Below are 23,956 nucleotides of genomic sequence, written 5' to 3'. Positions count from 1 at the left end.
TGTAGTTCTCATTTCTAATTAGCAAGTATGTAAAAATTTTGTAGAAAATTTGTTAAACCTTGATGTGTAACGACCCAGCTCTCCTTCTCCGTCAGGCGGTGTTCTTCTCTGTCTAATAGCCTATGGCATAAATTGGAGCTAATTATCAGGACTGACAAGTAACTCTGTCTCCTGTCTGCTCGCAGAGTCTCTCCGAGGCAAAGATGGAGCTGAGAAGGAAAGATCAATCTCTGCGCCAGCTCAATAGACATCTTACCCAGCTGGAGCAGGACAAGCGTCGACTGGAGGAGAGCATCCATGATGCAGAGAGTGCCCTCCGCATGGCAGCCAAGTGAGCATCTGGACCACGGGGAGATCACTTAAAACAGACAAAAGATCAATTCTTACTTTCATGCTCTGGGTTTTAGCCCTGGATAATACAGTGCTAGAAAACAAAAGTGCACTGTCTGTCTTTGAAATTCTCTGATATGCCCTCAAAGAGAAAACTCTGAATACACTAAGTGTAGATTTTATAGAGAAGCCTCGGAAAGCATGAGCTTCTACATAGCCTCAGATTATGTATATCTGGTGCTCAGTGTGACATTACACATTTGAAATCAAATCACGTTTTCATTAATGCAGAACATAAAATTGTTTACTTAAAAGTTTCAGATAGTTATGTTGTTCTATTATTTCCTCCTTACCTTCTGTTCCACTGGCTCCACCCCTGGTTTTGCTTTGTAGAGTCTATTGATATTACAGGTAATATTTCCGTAAAGAGATATATTGATATACAATCAACATGTGTATCACAACCTTAAAGTGCAGCTAAAACAGGTTGATATGGGAATCCACTTAAGCTTACATAGGTATATGCTGCAGTATATTTAATAGAAAAACCATTTCAATGTAGAGAAGGGTTTTCCTTTTACCATTTAACAAGTGGACATACATACATTTTGAAGTTCAATAATTCTCTTGAGCTTTTTATTTGTTCCCTATAACAAAGTTTGTGGACTATCTTAAGACAGGCTAGTGTTCAAACAGCATAATGAGAAGAGTTAAAGAAACACGTGATTCTAATTGATTCACTGTATTTGAAATTCTTTATTCATGAAAATACAAAAATATTAGTTAAAAGCTTTTGAGACAGACTTCTGTTAGATACAAACTGTGAGTTGTGAATCTACTCTATAAATTGCAGGATAGAGCTTGTGAATCATGGAGTAGGTATCTCTGGTCTTGGTCCAGCAGTATCTATTGCTTCTAGGTTGATGGCATCACTTCCGCAGGATGGGGAGACGAATTCCAGAGTACAAATATTGCCTTGCTTGAATAACCACAATAGTTTGTTTTTGAAATTTATACAGCTATATGACATTGCAGCTCCATATTAAATGTATATAATTTTTATTTCTGAAAATATAAGTCTGACTAACTCAGATTTGTTGCCATTTTCTTTATCTCCTTGCATTAAGTGAAGAAAGATGAGGTAGTTAAGCCTAAGTCTCACAGTAGACTGAGGGTCTTAGATGTGTGAAAATGGCTGTAAAACCTCTGGATTTCTGCTGTGTTTTTACAGTGCTGCACTTAACTCAGGACTCAGATGGCTGTGGACTCAGGACTTTGGGCATCGATCTTATACAACTAAAGGACACATTAAAAATTGGGTGTCACTGCATTATTCACACTTTCCACTCACATGTTACTTTTAAAACCTAGTCTTTAACATTTCCACTCAGAGGTTTTCTTTTTTATTTTATTGTGAAAGCTGAATTAAATACACAGGCTAAGAAATGAACTTGTTACTGCACAAGTGTTGTGTCAGAGAGGGTTTAATTTAATTACAGCAGCGTGAAAGGACTGTGAAGATAAGCAATGGCATTTTACATGGCATCACTACTTACAGTGTTTTGCTACCAAGATGATTTAAAGAATGTCTTGTTTTTTCAGAAAATTTTAAATTGTGAATAATGAATAATGTAATCATGGTTTCCTTATCTTTCCCATTCTCTTAACTTATGGTCTCTTTCCCCCAGTTTAGGACAAGTAGCATAAGCGAGCATTAGAGTTAAGTGCAAATATACTAGTGGCTTTGGTTACTTTTTATACTTTTTTCACATGTGTTTGGTGTGTATACATGTTTTTGTGTGCGTGTGTGTGTGTGTGTGTGTGTGTGTGTGTGTGTGTGGTACATGTGACAGCCATAGGCTGACATTGAATCTCTGCTGTGTTTGCTCTCCACTCTGCTTATGGAAACAAGGTCTCTTACTGAGTCTGGAGCTCACCAGTTTCTTCTAGTTATGTTAGCCAGTTTGCCCCAGGAAACTGGAATTGGTATTTTTTTTCTAATAAAACAAAATGAATTCTTTTACATTTATTTATTTATTCATTCATGTACGCTCTCGCTCTCTCTGTGTGTGTGCACACACACTAACATGGTGCACTTATGGAGGCCTAGGATTATAGACTGGCTGTCATGGTTTCCCATTTTATGTTGGGGGATCTGGATCCTGTCACATTTGCCAGCAAGCACTTCATTCGCTAGGCCGTCTCCCCAGCATCAAGTTCTGTGCGTGACAGCTAGTAATAGTGATTAAAATGTAAACAGATGTAAGAAGATTTGGGTTATACTCACACTTAGTCTTTTCTTTCTTTTTTCTAGAGATAAAGAATGTGTTGCTAATCACATGAGAACAGTAGAAAACATGCTTCATAAGGTATTATGATTTTTAAAACTCATTCAATTTGTTCTATGATTATTCTGGTCATTATTTCTATTAACTGCAAAGTAGTTTAATTAGTTTTGACTATCTTTTAACATAAATTAGCAAACACATACTTTGGAAATGATTATGGACTATATTGTCATTTGTTTTCTTGAACTTATTACTGTTATGTGGTAAAACCGAAAGTTATGGTTTCTCCAAATTGGTCAAATGCACAGAAGTTATCTGTGGTCTTTTCTGAGTGGCCGTACGTCACTACCGTTCCCCCTAACAGAATACTGACGGCTGTCAACAACTGTCCATATATGTATGCATTGTCGATAGTTGTGTACCTTAGCTGGGTAATAAAGTTATTCAAATGGAGGTTTCTTACTTATATGAACATATTCTTAAAATGAAAAACCCATTTAATAACTCTTATTTTTAAGTGGTTATTTTTATATTATGAACCATGACTTAATATGTAGCAATTAGCAGCATAAATGTGTTATATTAGTAAAAAGTTGTTAGCTATACATTCATTGTATAAGAACTTTAATCTAGAGGGAAAGTATGGGCAATATGTGGGGCCCCTGCAGTAGGACCTTGATTGAACCTTAGTGCATGAACTGAATTGTGGAACCCACTCTCTGTGGAGGGATACCTTGCTCAGTCTAGGCACGGGGGTTAGGGTAGGGAAGGCCTTGGTCCTACCTCAGTGAGGTGATGGGACAGATTTAGTTGACTTTCCAGAGGAGGCCTTACTCTCTCTGAGAAGTAGATGGAGGGAAGGAGGTGGGGAGTGGGTGGAGAGGAGGGAGGGGAACTGAGATTGGTATGTTAAAAGACCCTAAAACTAAAATAATTTTTTACATTTATTTATTTATTCATTCATGTATTCTCTCTCTCTCTCTCTCTCTCTCTCTCTCTCTCTCTCTCTCTCTCTCTCTCTCTGTGTGTGTGTGTGTGTGTGTATGTATGTATGTATGTATGTATGCACACACACTAATGTGTCTCCTAGAACACAATTTGTGGAAGTTATTTCTTTCGTTCCACTATGTAGATTCTGAAGATTGAACTTGGGCCATCAGGCTTGGTGACAAGTGCTTCTGTCCACCGAGTTATGTTGGTAACCCCTCATTATTTAAAAGTAGTGTTATTTGCATATTTATGTTGTTGTCTAACTGACAATATTTTGGAAATGCAGATATCTAATACTTTTAAAATGTATGGAAGTAATGAATGACTACAAGAATTTTAATACCCTAAAATGATTACTCTTTAAAAATTCTTCTCTCATGTATTGCATCCCAACCTCCTTCTCTTTCCCTTAAAAACAACAACAGCAACAAAAGAAGGCAGGCCTCCAAGGGATATCCAAACATGGCCTAACACGATACAGTAGGACTAGGCACAAACCCTCATTGCACGGCTGGACATGACAACCCACTCGGAGGAATAGGTTCTCAAAAGCAGGCAAAAGAGTCAGAGATACTCTGCACTCCCATTGTTGGGAGCCCCACAAGAACACCAAGCTACTCAGCAAAACATGTGCAGTGGACATAGCTTAGACCCATTCAGGCTCCGTATTTGTCCCTTCATAAAACTAATGCTTTTAAAGAAATAAATAATAGTGAACTAGCCTGGAGTGGTGGTGCACACCTTTAATCCTAGCACTCAGGAAGCAGAGACAGGTGGATCTGTGAGCTCAAGGCCAGCCTACTCTACAGAGGAGTTTCAGAATAGCCAGTGCTACATAGAGAAACCTTGTCTGGAAAACAACACAACACAACACAACACAACCAAAAAAAAGAAAGAAAAAGGAAAAATAATGAACTAATATTTAATGCATTTTAACACTTAAAAATCATTATACCACTGTATCTGAAGTTTGAAAACGATAGTTTTAAATCACTAAAAACATTCTGGAAAAGTCTAATAGTTTGAGTTCTGTTTTCATTTAGGATTCTTTAAACCATGGCTTCCATTCTTTCCCAGAAAGTTTAGCCAGTAGTATAGTTTAATATTCAAACCAAGTATGTGTGTAATTCAGAAATTTAGATTTTCAACAAAATGTATCTTTGATACTATTTGTATCTGCTGTGTCTTAGGATGGAAATGTCATGTATATAGCATACTCCTTATATAGTTAACATTGAATATGAAATCCAATTGTTCAGCTCTCCAGATGGAAGAGAAATGTTAGACTAACTTGTCCAATTTATGTGGACATCAGGGAAAAGCCATTGTATGTGAAGTGCAAATATTAGACCTTGTCCTTATGAAAATGACAAATATCTCTTTGAATATAACAAGACTAAAGGTGATAGGACAGCCACAGTCACACATTTCTTTAGGATTTTTATTTTGTCAAATGAAAGAATGTTTGCAGCGCCGGCCTGATGCCTCCTACTTCAGATTAGTGCACAACTGTTCTGATTTATGGCTTTGACAATGAATGTAGTGGTGTTTAACTTATCAGTTCCTTTCCAAGCTTGAGGTAAAAATTTAGGAAAGGCTATTGATAATTAGGGATAATTATCTGTGTGTGTGTGTGTGTGTGTGTGTGTGTGTGTGTGTGTGTGAGTGAAGTCTGGATGAGAAGGATTGGGTAGCAAGAGGGTCTTGAAGCTCTCAGGGCGGTAGCCATACCTGTCCATGCATAGGTATTATTCTGACGTTTTTGGAGACTGTGTGGTATCACTTTATTTACTGCTTTTAACACACAGCTTAAGGGTATCAGTTATTATATAACTGTAAGTTGATGAAATGAATTTAAATATTACTTATAATATAGTAAAGGATTTGTTTTCTTGTACACATTTCTGCATTTTTAAATATTTTAATGATCTTTGCTAACTCCCAAGCTTGACATACTCCATTAAACTTTTCATAATCTAAAACCTATATTGTATTAAGCAATTATCTAGCTACTATTTTTTAATCCCACTTGGGAATGATGCTGGTATTTAATAAGAAAAATTAATCACTTTTCTTTAAAAGCACATGCGGGGCCAGCAAGTTGACTGAGAGTGTAGAAGTGCTTGCTGCTCAAGCCTGGATGGAAGGAGAGAACTGATTCCTGGAAGTTGTCCTCTGACCACCATCATCACTACCACCCCTCCCCCACACCATACACACATATACAAATATACATATGTACATACACATATACTTGTATCATAATTTTTAATTTAAATGAAAAGGGGAAGACGCATGTACACAGTTGGTTTTTAATACTCAACAGTTTTAACTAAGCATAAGATTTCCTGTGTCTGTGTCTCTGTGTGTGTGTGTGCGCACGCGTGTGCATATGTCATGTAGACATGTGTATATGCATGCATGTGGAGGCCAGAGTTTGGTATCAGGTGTTTTTCTTATTCTCTGTCCACTTTATTCTTTGAAACAGGGTCTCTCATTGAATTGGAGCTCACTGAATCAGCTAGTCTGACTGCCAGTGAACTCCAGGGATCTGGCTGATTTATAATCTCCATGGTTATTTTTATATGTGCACCACCAACCCTAGCTTTCCATGTAAGTGTGGTGATCTGGACCCAGGTACCTGTGCTTGCATAACAAACACTTCCCTCACTGCACTCTTTCCCTAGCCACCCTTCTCAGATCTTCGTAGAAAAGAAATATGTCTGTGCTAAACTTGTGGAGACTTTTGCTGTCGTTCACAAACAGCACAGATAACAACCATAGTACAACTTCTATAGCATTTTCAGTGTTCTAGGTATATATAACCTAGAGATGATTTAAAAAGTATGGGAGGAAGTAAATGACCACTCTTTGGTAGACTGTACAATTAACATGCATGAAGCTTGAGTTAAGTACTGAGCAGCAACAACAGAAATAATACAAAACATATGAGAAGGTAATTTAAGTTACATACCCACACCACATCACTCTGTGATGGGGAATTGTTCTCCTTGGATTTTATGTATTTAGTAGGCCAAATGTCTCATTCTGGAGCCAATATTATGACAGAGACAACCAGTTTTTTTTCCAAAGAATAATTTTGATTATTATAAAACATACATTTATTGGGTTGGAGAGATGGCTCAGCAGTTAATAGTTCTCTGCTAGAAGACCCGAGTTTGATTACTAGCACCCGCATCAGGTGGTTGGCAAGTGCCTGTCTCTCCAGCTCCAGGGGATTCTGATGCTTCTGGCCCCTGAAGGCATGGGCACTCGTGTGCACATACCCACTTGGAATAATATAATTAAAAATGATGAAGTTAAATTTATATATATATATGTATTGATGCCTCTTTTTAAAATAGGGTTTTGCTTCATAGTACTTGTTGGTCTCATGCTCACCACCCAATTGTTGATATTATAGGCATGTGTTTGTGTGCCTGGTGATGTGAGTTTTTGATGGCGGTCAGAAGTTAATTTTTTATTGATATTCTTAGGGAACCAATTTCAGGTTTCGGGGTTAAGAAAAAGGAAAACAAGAAGAAGTCATTACAGTGTTCATGATATACATTTTAAGAAATATTCTTTTCTCTGTTGAGTTGAATTCCTAGCTGGCTATATATTTTGGAAAATCTATATCTATTGAGCTTTTCTTCTGCAAAAAGTTAATCATTTTAACCATTTAAAATGCATAATGTATAATTTAGGTGCTAGAAAGATGGCTCAGTATTTAAAATCCCTTGCTGCTCTTACAGAGAGGATCTGAGTTTGGTCTTTAATGCCCTTACTAGGCAGCTCATTACTGCAGCTCTATGGAATCCAGCACAGACACACACACAAGTAGTCATAACACACAAGCCTTACATTGCTTAGTCTGATGATTTCAGTATATCCACACTATTGTACAGTGCTCATATTAGCTAATTGTATAACAGTTAAAGCACCCCAAAGTAAATGCTGTGTTCACTATTATTTCTTGTGTATCCTTCATCTACTTTCAACAAACACGCTTCTTATTTTATGTCTCTTTGGATTTTATGTTCTAGATAGTTGAAATAAATACAACATCTGGGTTTTATTATCTATCTTCTTTCACTTGGCATGTTTTGTTAAATTTCAGCCATTTGGGGCGTGCATTAATGGTTCCATTCTTTTTGTGGGAGAATATTATTCCATTGTAATGGTATATCACATTTCCACGGCGCCTGACTAACTTACATTCTTGCCAGCAGTTTAAATGGCTCCTCCCTTCACTCTCCCATTCTTCTCAGTATGTAATATTTGTCATGATAATAGGCGTTCTAACTGGAGTAAGATAAAATCTCAATTAATTTTGATTTCTGTTTCTTTATTGCTAAAGATGTTGAATATTTTTCCATGTATTTATTGGTCTTGTGTATTTCTGGTGAGAACTGTAAGTTCAACTCACTTGCCTACTTACTGATTAAATTATTTGTTCTTTTGCTGTTTAATTTCTGAGTTGAGTTCTTTGTATGTTCTGCATATTAAGCTGTTGCCAGATATATAGCTGGCAGAGATTTTACCCCATTCTGTAGCCTGTCTTTTCACTCAGTTATCTCTGTTGCTGTGTATAAGCTTTTGCAATTTTTTTAGTTTTAAAAATTTCATACAATGTATTTTGATAATATTCTCCTTCCTCTCTAAACTCCTCCCAGATCTTCCCCCTGTCTACCATCAGCTTTTTATTCTTTCACTCTCAAACAAACTACATAACCACAACCAGAAGAAATAAACTCCACCAAACCAAACCAAACCAGATCAAACCAGCTGGCCAGCCAGCCAGCCAACCAACCATGCTTATAAAAAAACATGGAGTCAATTTTGTGTTGGTCAACTACTCCTGAGGATGAAGCCTGCCTTGGAGTGTGCCTAGTGCTATCCCATTGGAGAAAACTGATTTTTCCCTCTTTTAGGGATATAAACTGCAGATAGCATCTTGGCTATAGGTGGAACTTTGTGCCCATTTTCTTTCTTCATGTTGAGATTTTGTGTTACTTGAAATTGTGCAGATCCTGGGCATCCTGTCATAGTCTCTGTGAGTTCATATGTGCCCTGTAGCAGACTTTCTTGGACTGCCAGCCACCAAATCATGACATGGAGACTTATTATTAATTATAAATGCTCGGCCTTAGCTTAGGCTTGTTTATAATTAGTTTTTTTTTAATTTTTAACTTAAACCAATTCATTTCTATTCATCTGTACACTGTCCTGAGGTTTGTTTATCTCATCTACATACTGTTCCTTCCGCTCTCCTGCTTCTTCTGTGACTGGCTGACTGGCTCCCCCCTTTTTTTCTGCCTATCACCTAGCCCTCCTCTACTTAGCTATTGACCATTCAACTTTTTATTATACCAGTTAGGTGCCTTAGTCAAGCAAGGTGAAACAGCAGCACACCTTTACATAGTCAAACAAAGATTTTGTTCCACAACATGCATCAGTCTTGTATCTGTAAAACACAATTTCCTTGGAGTTATCCACCACCTCTGGTTCTCACAATTTTTTTTGTCTCCTCTTCTGCATAGATCTTGAGACTTGGTGGGAGGGGAATTGATAAAGATATTAGGGCCTAACATTTTATTGTTTATTATTCTCTTGTCTCTGTGTTAATTACCATCTACCACAAGAAAAAACCTCCCTGGTGAAGACTGAGCATTGTACTGACCGAAAGGTGTAGGAATATGTCATTAGGAGTTAGTTTATTGCGGTGTTCCTTTAGCAGAGTAATAGTAGTAGGTTTTCCCCTAGGGATGATGATCTTTCTAATTGAAGGTCTTGGCCTCATTAATATGTCAGGCATGGGCTCTGTCTCATGGAGTGGGTCTTATATCCAATTAAAAAGTGGTTGCTTATTCCCATAACCTTTGTACCACTATTGCAGCACTATTTCTCTTGCAGGCAGGTCATTCTTGTAGGTCACAGGGTTTGTAGCTGTGTGAGATTGATGACTTCTTTTCTCATCTGGTGACGTGTATAGTAACATCACTGTAAATGTTAGTAGGAGTAAAGCTTTTTGTTGGGCATGGCTCAGTTTCTTTATGCTCAATGACGTAAGTTTGTGGTCTCCTCAGCAATAGAATTGTGCCATCAGGTTGTGGTAACCAGTAGCACTGGCATGTAATGTTCTGGGGTTGCAACTCTGGAAACCCTCTGGCCAATAACTCAAGAATATGTAACCCATCCTAGTACTGGAGGCTTTACTTAGTGCATGGTGCCTAGTTGGGCCATTGTCTCCCTCATTACATTGTAACTACACACACACACACACACACACACACACACACACACACAAACCTTCATATGCCTTCCATTATCCAGCCCTTCCTTGACCCCTCCCACCTATTCTTGTTTCCGCTTTATCTCTTTATAACACTATATTCTGTTTCCCCATTTTTCAAAAATCCCCTCCTTTCCCCGGTCCCTTACCACGTATCTAGACTGTGTGGATATTCTAAAATGAAGCTCATGTATCTAAGGCTTAAATTAAAGCTAACATGTATAAGAGAAAACATGCAGTGATTGTTTTTCTGGTTAACTTACTCAGGATAACTATTTATAGCTCCAACCATTTACCTGAAAATTTCATGTTTCTTAAGAGCTCTGTTGTGTAAATGCACCACATTTTTATTATCCATTCATCAGTTGATGGACATCTAGGCCGTTCTCAATATCTGGCTATTATGAATAGAGCGACAGTGTACACGGATGAGCAAATTTCTCTGCAGGAAGACAGAGAATCCTTTACTCAGGAGTGATGTGGCTGGATTTTGTAGTAGATCTGTTTTTACTTTTTTGTGAACCCTCTGCATTTGTTTTCTGTAGAGGCTGTGTGAGTTTATACTCCCACCAGCAATGAGTAAGTGTTCTCATATCCCTGGATCTTTGCTAGCATATGCTGTCATTTGCTTTATTAATCTTAGTCATTCTGACTGGGCTAAGATGAAATCTCCAGGTAGTTTTAATTTGCATTTTCTTGATTTCTTGGCTAAGGATGTTGAACATTTTTAAAAAGTTTTTCTTGGCCATTTGTGGTTTGAGAACTCTGTGTTTACATGTATAGCCTATATTTTGAATTGAGTTACTTGTTTTCTTAATGTTCAATTTAGTGTGTATATATATGTAAATAAATATATATACATATATATTCAGTTTATATAAAATATACATATACATATACATTTTTTTTAAAAAAAATAATTTTTTATTTTTTAAGAAAACATTTCTCTGTGTATCTCTGGCCATCCTGAAATTTGCTTTGTAGACCAGGTTATTTGAACTCAGACATCTGCTTGCTCTTTTTTCCTGAGACCTGGAATTAAAGGTGTATATGACCACTTTCTGATAGTCCTTTCCTGTACCAACAAATACAGTACTGGTTCTTACTTTCTCTTTCCTCAGATTCAGGGTTTCTGATCTTATGTTGAGTTTCTTGATCCATTTGGAATTGAGTATGTTTTGTACAGACATACTTTCATTATTCTAAATGTACACACAAGCTTTTTAAAATTAATTATTTTTTTATTTTTTAAATTTTTTCATAAGCTTTTAAATTTCATGATAGCCCCTTTATCAGTTCTTGCTCTTATTTCCCAAGCTGTGGTGTTGTAGTTATTGTCTATGCTTAGATCTTGGAGTATTTTCTGTATGTTTTATTCTACTAGTTTCAGATCTTAAAAGATTTTGGCTCACTTTGGATTAATTTTATACAAGGTGAGAGATAGGGATTGATTTATTCTTTTACATGTAGTTTTTCTAGTAACACGTTTTAAGGGACTTTTAGTGATCATGTATGTTTTGGCACCATTGCTGAGAATCAGATGGTTGTAGCTATATGAGCTATTTCATGTCTTTTATTCTAGTTAACTGATCTAGGGGCCTGTATTTGTCCCAATAATATACTGTTTTTATTACTGTGACTCTGTGGTATATTTAGAAATAAGTTATTATGATGTCCCCATGTTTAGCCTTTAGGCTCAAGATGGCTTTGACCATTGCAGTTCATTTTTTTATTTCAATTTAATTTTAGGCCTTCTTTTTAATATATCTATAAAAAGTTGTCCTTGTAATTTTGATGAAGATTATGTTGAATTTGTAGATCTCTTTTGTTAATAAGGCAACTTGCATAATCTTAGTTCTTCTCCATGTATATGGAATATTGTGTTGCATAGTTTTATGCCAACTTGATACAAGCTGAAGTCACCAGAGAAGAGGGAACCTCAATTAAGAAAATGCTTACATAAGGTTAGGGCTGTAGGAAAACCTGTAGAACATTTTCCTAACTAGTGATTGATGGAGGAAGGCCCAGCTTGCTGTGGGTGGTGATCCTGGGTTCTATAAGAAAGCAGGATGAGTAATCCATGTGGAGCAAACCAGTAAGCTGCACTCCTCCATGACCTCTGTATCAGCTCTTGCCTCCAGGATCCCAGGATCTTGCCTCCAAATTCCCTGTTTGAATTCCTGTCCTGACTTCCTTCCATGAAGGATAGTGGTTTTGAAGTTTAAGCCAAATGAACCTTTTCATCCTCAACTTGCTTTTGGTCATGGTTTTCATCACAGCAATAGCAATGCTAACTACCACAGATGTCTTGTTCAGCTTTTTCTTAACAAGGTTTTAAAGTTTTCATTGAAGAATTATTTCACCATCTTGGTTAAGCTCATTTCCGGTTAGCTTCTTGAACATGCCTTGCAAGGCCATTGTGAATGGAGCTATTTTCCTGATTTCTTTCTGTGTTTTTTTTATTTATTTATAGAAAAACCACTTAAAAAACTATTGACTTTATGATAGTTTTCTAATTTGCTGAATGTGTTTATCAGTTCTAAGAGTTTTCTGGTGAAGTTTTTAGGATCATATTGTCAGTAAATTGACTTCCTAGTCTCATATCCTTTTGCTTCTTTCTCTTGTCTAATTGCTCTTACTAAGACTTCAAATTCCATCAGTCTAGGGTAAAAATTCCAGGGTGATGACTCCCTAGTCCAGTGAAAGACAAGAGGCCCCAAGAACCTAAAAGGCTCTTTTTTGCTTTCCCCAGGTTCAAGGTTTCATTATAAAAGTTTGTACAATGGAGTATTACTCAGCAGTAGAAAACAACGACATCTTGAAATTTTCAGACAGATGGATAGAACTAGAAAAAAAAACATCCTGAGTGAGGTAACCCAGACCCAGAAAGACAAACACAGTATGCACTCACTCAGAAGTGGATACTAGACGTAAAGCAAAGGATAACCAGGATACAATTCACAACCTGAATTGTGAATTGAAGCTAGGTAAAGAGGAGGACCCTAAGAGGAACACATAATGATAGAAAGGGTGCCTGAACTGGCCTTCCCCCTATAAACAGATTAGTGACTGTCCTAATTGTCATCATAGAACCTACATCCAGTCACTGAAGGAAGCAGATGCAGTGATCCACAGCCAAGCGCTGGACTGAGCTCCTGGAACTTAGTTGAAGAGAGGAAGGAGGGATCATATGTACCCCGGAGGGGTGTCAAGATCATGAATGGGAAAACCACAGAGACAGCTGACCTGAGCTGGGGGGTGGTGCTCATGGACTGTGGACTGACGACAGCTGGGGATCCTGCTGCATGGGACTAAACTAAGCCCTCTGAATGTGGATGACATTTATGTAGCTTGATCTGTTGTGGGGGGGTAGCAGTGGGACCAGGACATATCTTGGGTACATGAACTGGCTGTTTGAGCCCATTCCCTATAGAGGGATACCTTGCTCAGCCTTGATAAAGGGGGGAAGGACTTGGTCCTGTCTCCACTTGGTATACTGACTTTGTTGACTCCTAAGGGGGGGCCTTACCTCCTCTGGAGTAAATGGGGGAATGTGGGAGTGTCGGGAGAAGGGGAGTGAGAGAGAACTAGGGCTAGTATGTAAAATTAAAAAATTTTAAATTAAAAAAATTAAAAAGAAAATTCTAAGCTGGCTTCTTGCCACTGCTCCAGTGAGTAGTTAAAAAGTATAGCAGCCCCTTCTCTGGCATCCCTGTAGTCTACAGAGTGCCATCTTAGTGCTAGCGTGTGTACTTGTGGATCTTCCTAGGACTTTAATTTACATGGGGAAAATGCAGTAAGCAGTGTTCCTTTATGGCCTCTGCTTCAGTTCCTGCCTTCAGGTTCCTGCCCTGACTTCCCTTCGTTATAAACTGACCAGAATGTATTAGCCAAACCTCTTTTCCCCTCAAATTTTTGTTGGTCAGTGGTATTTTATTATAACAGTGGAAACCTAACCTTTGAAAGGTGGGCAGTGAGGAAAGAAAGTGAGAAAAGGGAGGAAAATAGTAAACAGCAGATAGAAGCCAGGGAAAATTTTAGATTAATAAGAAAAAATAATATAGCACACCACGGAGCCATAAACAAATAGGAAGGGGAGAAGCCCTGTAGCTGGTCTGCAGGAGAAAGGAAAACAAAGCTTTCTGACTTTTGGTTTTTGGAAGTTTGTTTTACTCATTCATTTCCTTCTAAGATCTATTTGGCGGAAATGGAAACTTTTATAATTTAATAAACTTTGAAAAAATAAATGAATAAATATAAAAAATTTGTGCTTCTTTATTAATTAATTTTGATATTTTTTGCATTAAAGTAATTTATTTTATTCAAGTTGTCTACTTTATCAACATGCAATTATTCTCTTAGAGTTGCTTTTATTTCTGTAACATTGGTAGTCATGTCTCCATTTTTATTTAACAATATTTTTGGTAACTTAACAATATTTTTTCCTTGGTCAGTTTGTGATCACTGGCTTTTTTTCTGAAAGCCCAACTTTTGCTTTTCTTGGTTTTCTGTGCTGTCCTCATGTTCTCATTTTCATCTGTCTCTGCTCCAAACTTACGTTTCTATCGTGGTTTTCTTTCTTTTTTCTACTTCTTTAGCATGGAAAATTAGAGTCCTCATTTAAAAATTTTCTTCTTTTTTTTCTTTTTGTTTAAATTTTTATTTTTTTTATTTTTTTTCAAGGTTTATTAAATTATGAAAGGTTCCATTTCCGCCCCTCCTCCCAACACCTTCCCCCTCCTCCCTCCCCCTCCTCCCCCCTCTCCATCCCTAAGAGCAGTCAGGGCTTCCAGCCCTGTGGGAAGTTCAAGTTCCTCCCCCCTCCCTCCAGGTCCAGGAAGGTGAGTATCCAAACAGACTGGATCCCAAAAATCCAGTATATACAGAGGAAACAAGTCCCAGTGTCATTGTCAGTGGCTTTTCAGAAAGGCTCCGGGCCAGCCACATTCAGAGAATCCGGCCACATTCAGAAAATCTGGTTGGATCACATGCTCGTTCAGTCCCAGTCCAACTGGCCTTGGTGAACTCTCATTAGATCAGTCCCCTTGTATCAGTGGGTGATCGCATCCCTCGCAGTCCTGAGTTTTTTTCATGTTCTTCCTCCTTCTGCCCCTCATTTGGACCATGGGGGGCTCAGTCCGGTGCTCCAATGTGGGTCTCCGTCTGTATCGCCATCCATCGTCGGATGAAGGATCTATGGTGATAAGCAAAATCTTCATCAGTATGGTTATAGGCCAAGGCCGGTTCAGGCACCCTCTCCTCTGTCTAGAGAACAGTCTGGGGATCTCTCCTTGGACCTGGGATCCCATTTATAATCAAGTCTCTTGTAAACCCTAAAATGACTCCCTTAGTTGAGATATATTCTTCCCTGATCCCATATCCATCCTTCCTCCCCCCCCCCATCTCAGTCGCCCGAGTTTTCCCCATTCCTCCCCTACTCCCTTCTCTCTAACCCTCTCCCCTTCCAAAAACCCTCCCACCCCACCCCACCCCCATGCACCCGAGGTTACCTGGGACTCTTGTCTATTTCCAATCTCCAGGAGGATAAGTACATGATTTTCTTCAGGTTCACCTTCTTATTTAACTTCTCTAGGATCTCGAATAATAGGCTCAAAGACCTTTAATTATGGCTAGAATCCACTTATGAGTGAATACATACCATATTCCTCTTTTTGGGTCTGGCTTACCTCACTCAGTAAAGCGTTTTCTATGTCCATCCATTTGCATGCAAAATTCAAGATGTCATTGTTTTTTACCGCTGAGTAAAACTCTAGTGTATATATGTTCCACACCTTCTTTAACCATTCTTCTATTGAGGGGCACCTAGGTTGTTTCCAGGTTCTGGCTATTACAAATAGTGCTGCTATGAACATAGTTGAACAAACGCTTTTGTGGTATGATAGGGCATCTCTTGGGTATATTCCCAAGAGTGGTATTGCTAGGTCCTGAGGGAGGTTGACTCCCAGTTTCCTGAGAAACCGCCACACTGATTTCCACAGTGGCTGTACAAGTTTGCATTCCCACCAACAATGGATGAGTGTTCCCCTCATTCCACATCCTCTCCAGCATAGGCTATCATTGGTGTTTTTGACTTTAGCTAATCTGACCGGTGTAAAATGGTATCTCATAGTTGTTTTGATTTGCATTTCCCTGATCGCTAAGGAGGTTGAGCATGACCTTAAGTGTCTTTTGCCATTCGGAGTTCTTCTGTTGAGAATTCTCTGTTCAGATCAGCACCCCATTTTTTTAATTGGGTTAATTAGAGTTTTATTGTCTAGTTTCTTGAGTTCTTTGTATATTTTGGAGATCAGGCCTTTATCTGATGAGGGGTTGGTGAAGATCTTCTCCCAGTCAGAAGGTAGCCTTTTTGTCTTACTGATGGTATCCTTTGCTTTACAGAAGCTTCTCAGTTTCAGGAGGTCCCATTTATTCATTGATTCTCTTATTGTCTGTGCTACTTGGGTTCTACCTAGGAAGTGGTTTCCTGTGCCTATGTCTTGTAGACTACTTCCCACTTTCTCTTCTATCTGGTTCAAAGTGGTCGGATTAATGTTGAGGTCTTTAATCCATTTGGACTTGATTATTGTGCATGGTGATAGATATGGGTCTACTTTCATTCTTCTACAGGTTGACATCCAGTTATGCCAGCACCATTTGTTAAAGATACTTTCCTTCTTCCATTGCATACCTTTAGTCCCCTTGTCGAAAATCAGGTGTTCATAGGTTTGTGGGTTAATATCTGGGTCTTCTATTCTATTCCATAGGTTGACTTCTCTGTTGTTATGCCAATACCAAGCTGTTTTCAATACTGTTGCTCTGTAATAGAGTTTGAAGTCAGGGATGGTACCTCCAGACATTCCGTTATTATATAAGATTGTTTTGGCTATCCTGGGTTTTTTGTTTTTCCATATAAAATTAATTATTATTCTCTCAAGGTCTGTGAAGAAGTTTGGTGTGATTTTGATGGGGATTGCATTGAATCTATAGATTGCTCTTGGTAGAATTGCCATTTTTACTATGTTGATCCTCCCAATCCAAGAGCAAGGGAGATCTTTCCATTTTCTGGTATCCTTCTCAATTTCTTTCTTCAAAGACTTAAAGTTCTTGTCAAATAGGTCTTTCACTTCCTTGGTCAGAGTTATCCCAAGATATTTTATGCTATTTGTGGCTATTGTGAAAGGTAAAGTTTCTCTGATTTCCCTCTCTGCTTCTTTATCCTTTGTGTACAGGAGGGCCACTGATTTTTTGGAGTTGATCATGTATCCTGCCACATTACTAAAGGTGTTTATCAGCTGTAGGAGTTCTTTGGTAGATTTTTTGGGGTCACTCATGTATACTATCATATCGTCTGCAAATAACGAGAGTTTAACTTCTTCCTTTCCAATTCGAATCCCTTTGATCCCCTTATGTTGTCGTATTGCTATTGCTAGAACGTCTAGCACTATATTGAAGAGGTATGGGGAGAGTGGACAGCCTTGTCGTATTCCTGATTTCAATCGAATGGCTTTGAGTTTCTCTCCGTTCAGTTTGATGTTAGCTGACGGCTTGCTGTAAATAGCTTTTATTATATTTAGGTATGATCCTTGTATCCCCAATCTCTCCAACACCTTTATCATAAGGGGATGTTGGATTTTGTCAAATGCTTTTTCAGCATCTAATGAGATGATCATATGGTTTTTTTTTTCTTTCAGTTTATTTATATGATGGATTACATTGATGGATTTGCGTATGTTGAACCAGCCCTGCATCTCTGGAATGAAGCCTACTCGATCATAATGGATAATTTTTCTAATGTATTCTTGGATTCGGTTTGCCAGGATTTTGTTGAGAATTTTTGCGTCGATGTTCATGAGTGAGATTGGCCTGCAATTCTCTTTCTTGGTTGTGTCTTTGTGTGGTTTTGGTATCAGGGTAACTGTAGCTTCATAAAAGGAGTTTGACAATGACTGTTCTGTTTCTATATTGTGAAATACATTAAGGAGTATAGGTATCAGCTCTTCTTGAAAGTTCTGGTAGAATTCTGCATTGAAACCATCTGGCCCTTGGCTTTTTTTGGTTGGGAGGTTTTTAATAACCGCTTCTAATTCTTTGTGACTAACAGGTCTATTTAGATTGTTCTCCTGGTCTTGATTTAACTTTGGTATATGGTATTTATCTAAAAACCAATCCATTTCTCGTACATTTTCCAACTTTGTGGCATATAAACTTTCGTAGTAAGATCTAATGATTCTCTGAATTTCCTCTATGTCTGTGGTTATGTTCCCCTTTTCATTTCTGATCTTATTAATTTGCGTGTTCTCTCTCTGCCGTTTGATTAGTTTCGCTAGGGGTTTGTCAATCTTGTTGATTTTCTCTAAGAACCAACTTTTTGTTTCGTTGATTTTTTGGATTGTTTTCTGTGTTTCTATTTTGTTGATTTCAGCCCTCAGTTTGATTATTTCCAATCTTCTACTCCTCCTGGGAGAGTCTGCTTCTTTTTTTTCCAGAGCTTTGAGGTGTGCTGTTAAGTCTCCAATATGTGCTTTCTCCGTTTTCTTTCATTGGGCACTTAGTGCTATGAACTTTCCTCTTAGCACTGCTTTCATAGTGTCCCATAGATTTGAGTATGTTGTGTCTTTATTTTCATTAAATTCAAGGAAGACTTTTAACTTCTTTCTTAATTTCTTCCTTGACCCAGGGATGATTCAGTAGTTGACTGTTCAACTTCCACACATTTGTAGGCTTTCTGGTGTTAGAATTGTTATTGAATTCTAACTTTATTCCGTGGTGATCTGACAAGACACAGGTGGTTACTAATATTTTTTTGTATCTATGAAAGTTTGCTTTGTTTCCGAGTATGTGGTCAATTTTTGAGAAGGTTCCAAGAGCTGCAGAGAAGAAGGTATATTCTTTCCTTTTTGGGTGGAATGTTCTATAGATATCTGTTAAGTCCATTTGATTCATTACCTCTAGTAATTCTCTTATTTCTCTGTTGAGTTTCTGTTTGATTGACCTGTCCATTGGTGAGAGAGGTGTGTTGAAGTCTCCTACTATTAGTGTGTGTGGTTTGATGACGGCCTTGAGTTCTAAAAGTTTTTATTTTACATAAGTGGGTGCTTTTATATTAGGGGCATAGATATTCAGGATTGAGACTTCCTCCTGATTAATTGTTCCTTTTATGAGTATAAAATGTCCATCTCCATCTCTTCTGATTGATTTTAGTTTGAAGTCAGTTTTGTTAGATATTAGAATGGCCACGCCCGCTTGTTTCTTAGGTCCGTTTGCTTGGAAAACCTATTCCCAACCCTTTACTCTGAGTAGATGTCTATCTTTGTGATTGAGGTGTGTTTCTTGTAAACAGAAAAATGTTGGATCCTGTTTTCGTATCCAATCTCTTAGTCTGTGCCTTTTTATAGGTGAATTGAGACCATTGATATTAAGTGATATTAATGACCAGTGGTTGTTGATTCCGTTTATTATTTTTGTGAGTGTGTGTGTAGTAGAGTTTGTGTGTTTCTCTTCTTTGAGTTGTGGTTGTGAAGGGTCGCTAAATGTCTGGGTTATTATAGGCAGTGATGGCAATGTTGGATTCCTTGTGTTGCGATTTTCCTTCTATTACTTTCTGTAAGGCTGGATTTGTGGCTACAAATTGTTTAAATTTATTTTTTTATTTTTTTTGAAAGTAATTTTATTAAATTATAAAAGTTTCCATTTCCGCCCCTAATCCCAACACCCTCCCACTCCCCCCACTCCCTCTCCTCCTCCCTATTCGTCCCTAAGGGCAGTCAGGGTTTCCTGCCCTGTGGGAAGTTCAAGTTCCTCCCCCCTTTCTCCAGGTCCAGGAAGGTAAGTATCCAAACAGACTGGATCCCAAAAATCCAGTATATGCAGAGGAAACAAGTCCCAGTGTCATTGTCAATGGCTTTTCCGAAAGACTCCGGACCAGCCATATTCAGAGAATCCGGCCACATTCAGAAAATCTGGTTGGATCACATGCTCGTTCAGTCCCAGTCCAAATGGCCTTGGTAGCTCTCATTAGATCCGTCCCCTTGTATCAGTGGGTGATAGCATCCCTCGCAGTCCTTATTTCCTTTTTCATTTTCGTCGTCCTTCTGCTCCTCATTTGGACCATGGGGGGCTCAGTCTGGTGCTCCAATGTGGGTCTCCATCTGTATAGCCATCCATCGCCAGATGAAGGATCTATGGTGATAAGCAAAATATTCAATAGTATGGTTATGGGCCAAGGCCGGTTCAGGCACCCTCTCCTCTGTCCAGAGAACAATCTGGGGATCTCTCCTTGGACCTGGGATCCCATATATAATCAAGTCTCCTGTAAACCCTAATATGACTCCCTTAGTTGAAATATATCCTTCCCTGATCCCATATTCATCCTTCCTCCCTCCCCCCAATCCCGGTCCACCGAGCTTTCCCCATTCCTCCCCTACTCCCTTCTCTCTAACCGTCTCCCCTTCCAACAACCCCCCCCCAGCATGTACCCGTGGTTATCTGGCACTCTTGTCTATTTCCTACCTCCTGGCGGATAGGTGAATAATCTTCATCAGGTTCACCTTCTTATTTAGCTTCTCTAGGATCTCGAATAATAGGCTCAAAGACCTTTAACTATGGTTAGAATCCACTTATGAGTGAATACATACCGTGTTCCTTTTTTGGGTCTGGCTTAACTCACTCAGTAAAGCGTTTTCTATTTACATCCATTTGCATGCAAAATTCAAGATGTCATTGTTTTTTACTGCTGAGTAAAACTCTAATGTGTATATGTTCCACACCTTTTTTAACCATTCTTCTATTGAGGGGCACCTAGGCTGCTTCTAGGTTCTGGCTATTACAAATAGGGCTGCTATGAACATAGTTGAACAAATGCTTTTGTAGTATGTTATGGAATCTCTAGGGTATATTCCCAAGAGTGGAATTGCTGGGTCCTGAGGGAGGTTGACTCCCAGTTTCCTGAGAAACCGCCACACTGATTTCCACAGTGGCTACACAAGTTTGCATTCCCACCAACAATGGATGAGTTTTCCCCTCATTCCACATCCTCTCCAGCATAGGCTATCATTGGTGTTTTTGAGTTTGGCTATTCTGACAGGTGTAAGGTGATATCTCAAAGTTGTTTTGATTTTCATTTCCCTGATCGCTAAGGAGGTTGAGCATGACCTTAAGTGCCTTTTGGCCATTCGAAGTTCATCTGTTGTGAATTCTCTGTTCAGATCAGTACCCCCATTTTTTAATTGGGTTAATTAGGGTTTTATTGTCTAGTTTCTTGAGTTCTTTGTATATTTTGGAGATCAGACCTTTGTCTGATGAGGGGTTTGTGAAGATCTTCTCCCAGTTGGAAGGTGGCCTTTTTGTCTTACTGACAGTGTCCTTTGCTTTACAGAAGCTTCTCAGTTTCAGTAGGTCCCATTTATTCATTGTTTCTCTTATTGTCTGCACTCCTGGGGTTCTGCTTAGGAAGTGGTCTCCAGTGCCTATATCTTATAGATTACTTCCCACTTTCTTTTCTATCAGGTTCAAAGTGGTCAGATTAATGTTGATGTCTTTAATCCATTTGGACCTGAATTTTGTGCATGGTGATAGATATGGATCTATTTTCATTCTTCTACAGGTTGACATCCAGTTATGCCAGCACCATTTGTTAAAGATGCTATCCTTCTTCCGTTGTATACCTTAGCTCCCTTGTCAAAAATCAGGTGTTCATAAGTTTGTGGGTTAATACTCGGGTCTTCTATTCGATTCCCTAGGTTGACTTCTCTGTTGTTATGCCAATACCAAGCTGTTTTCAACACTGTTGCTCTGTAATAGAGTTTGAAGTCAGGGATGGTAATGCCTCCACAAGTTCCTTTATTGTATAAGATTGTTTTGGCTATCCTGGGTTTTTTGTTTTGCCATATAAACTTGATTATTGTTCTCTCAAGGTCTGTGAAGAAGTTTGGTGGGATTTTGATGGGAATTGCATTGAATCTATAGATTGCTTTTGGTAGAATTGCCATTTTTACTATGTTGATTCTCCCAATCCAAGAGCAGGGGAGGTCTTTCCATTTTCTGGTATCCTCCTCAATTTCTTTCTTCAAGGACTTAAAGTTCTTGTCAAATAGGTCTTTCACTTCCTTGGTTAGAGTAACCCCAAGATATTTTATGCTATTTGTGGCTATCATGAATGGTGATGTTTTTCTGATTTCCCTCTCTGCTTCTTTGTCCTTTGTGTATAGGAGTGCAACCGATTTTTTGGAGTTCATCTTGTATCCTGCCACGTTACCTAAGGTGTTTATCAACTGTAGGAGTTCTTTGGTAGAGTTTTTGTGGTCGCTTATGTACACTATCATATCGTCTGCAAATAACGAAAGTTTAACTTCATCCTTTCCAATTCGAATCCTCTTGATCCCCTTATGTTGTCTTATTGCTATTGCTAGAACATCAAGCACTATATTGAAGAGGAATGGAGAGAGTGGACAGCCTTGTCATGTTCCTGATTTTAGTGGAATGGCTTTGAGTTTCTCCGTTCAATTTGATGTTAGCTGTCGGCTTGCTGTATATTGCTTTTATTATATTCAGGTATGATCCTCCTAAACCCCAATCTCTCCAACACCCTTATCATAAAGGGGTGTTGAATTTTGTCAAATGCTTTTTCAGCATCAAATGAAATGCTCATATGGTTTTTTCTTTCAGTTTATATATATGATGGATTACATTGATAGATTTGCGTATATTGAACCAACCCTGCATCTCTGGGATGAAGCCCACTTGATCATAATGGATAATTTTTCTAATGTATTCTTGGATTCGGTTTGCCAGTATTTTATTGAGTATTTTTGCGTCAATGTTCATGAGTGAGATTGGTCTGTAATTCTCTTTCTTGGTTGTGTCTTTGTGTGGTTTTGGTATCAGAGTAACCGTAGCTTCATAAAAAGAGTTTGGCAATGATTCTTCTGTTTCTATATTATGAAATACATTAAGGAGTATAGGTATTAGCTCTTCCTGGAAGTTCTGGTAGAATTCTGCATTGAAACCATCTGGTCCAGGACTTTTTTGGTAGGGAGATTTTTGATAACAGCTTCGAATTCTTCACGACTGACAGGTCTATTTAGATTGTTCACCTGGTCTTGGTTCAACTTTGGTATATGGTACTTATCTAAAAAAATGTCCATTTCTTTTACATTTTCCAACTTTGTGGCATATAAATTTTCGTAGTAAGATCTAATGATTCTCTGAATTTCCTCTGTTTCTGTGGTTATGTCCCCCTTTTCATTTCTGATCTTATTAATTTGCATGTTCTCTCTCTGCCGTTTGATTAATTTGGATAGGGGTTTGTCAATCTTGTTGATTTTCTCCAAGAACCAGTTTTTTGATTCATTGATTCTTTGGATTGTTTTCTGTGTTTCTATTTTGTTGATTTCAGCCCTCAGTTTGATTATTTCCAGTCTTCTACTCCTCCTGGGTGTATCAGCTTCTTTTTTTTCTATAGCTTTCAAGTGTGCTGTTAAGTCTCCAATGTGTGCTTTTTCCGTTTTTTTTTCTCTTTTTTTCATTAAATTATAAAAGTTTCCATTTCAGCCCCTCCTCCTAACACCCTCCCACTCCCCCTACTCCCTCTCCTCCTCCCTCTCCATTCCCTAGAGCAGTCAGGGTTTCCTGCCCTGTGGGAAGTTCAAGTTCCTCCCCCCTCCCTCCAGGTCCAGGAAAGGTGAGAGTCCAAACAGACTGGAGGGCCAAAATCCAGTATATGCAGAGGAAGCAAGTCCCAGTGTCATTGTCAATGGCTTTTCAAAAAGGCTCCGGGCCAGCCACATTCAGAGAATCTGGTTGGATCACTACCTCGTTCAGTCCCAGTCCAACAGGCCTTGGTGAACTCTCATTATATCAGTTCCCTTGTATCAGTGGGTGCTCGCATCCCTCGCAGTTCTGGTTACTTTTTTTTATTTTCTTCATCTTTCTGTTCCTCATTTGGACCTTGGAGTGCTCAGTTCGGTGTTCCAATATGGGTCTCCATCTGTATCGCCATCCAACGTCGGATGAAGGTTTCCTCTGCCCTTGCCTTCTTTGCTCACGTTCTCTTTCC

The 23,956-nt window shown here is 38.6% G+C and overlaps 1 protein-coding gene across 3 annotated transcripts in view; it reads left to right on the top strand.

Moving 5' to 3' along the window:
- Nucleotides 1-23,956, top strand: part of Ccdc171 (coiled-coil domain containing 171) — a 378,010-nt gene that overhangs the window by 225,524 nt on the left and 128,530 nt on the right. For all 3 annotated transcript variants that reach the window (XM_087904896.1, XM_087904894.1, XM_087904895.1), the window contains 2 exons: nucleotides 186-331; nucleotides 2,645-2,699. In XM_087904896.1, the coding sequence (XP_087761022.1) occupies nucleotides 186-331; nucleotides 2,645-2,699 (201 nt within the window). The remainder of the gene's footprint in view (nucleotides 1-185; nucleotides 332-2,644; nucleotides 2,700-23,956) is intronic.

The sequence above is a fragment of the Myodes glareolus genome, chromosome 3, assembly GCF_982192425.1.
Source record: "Myodes glareolus chromosome 3, mMyoGla1.1, whole genome shotgun sequence".
NCBI classification, from domain to species: domain Eukaryota; kingdom Metazoa; phylum Chordata; class Mammalia; order Rodentia; family Cricetidae; genus Myodes; species Myodes glareolus.
The sequence above is the reverse complement of the archived record's forward strand: the minus strand, read 5'-3'. Positions and strand labels throughout refer to the sequence as shown.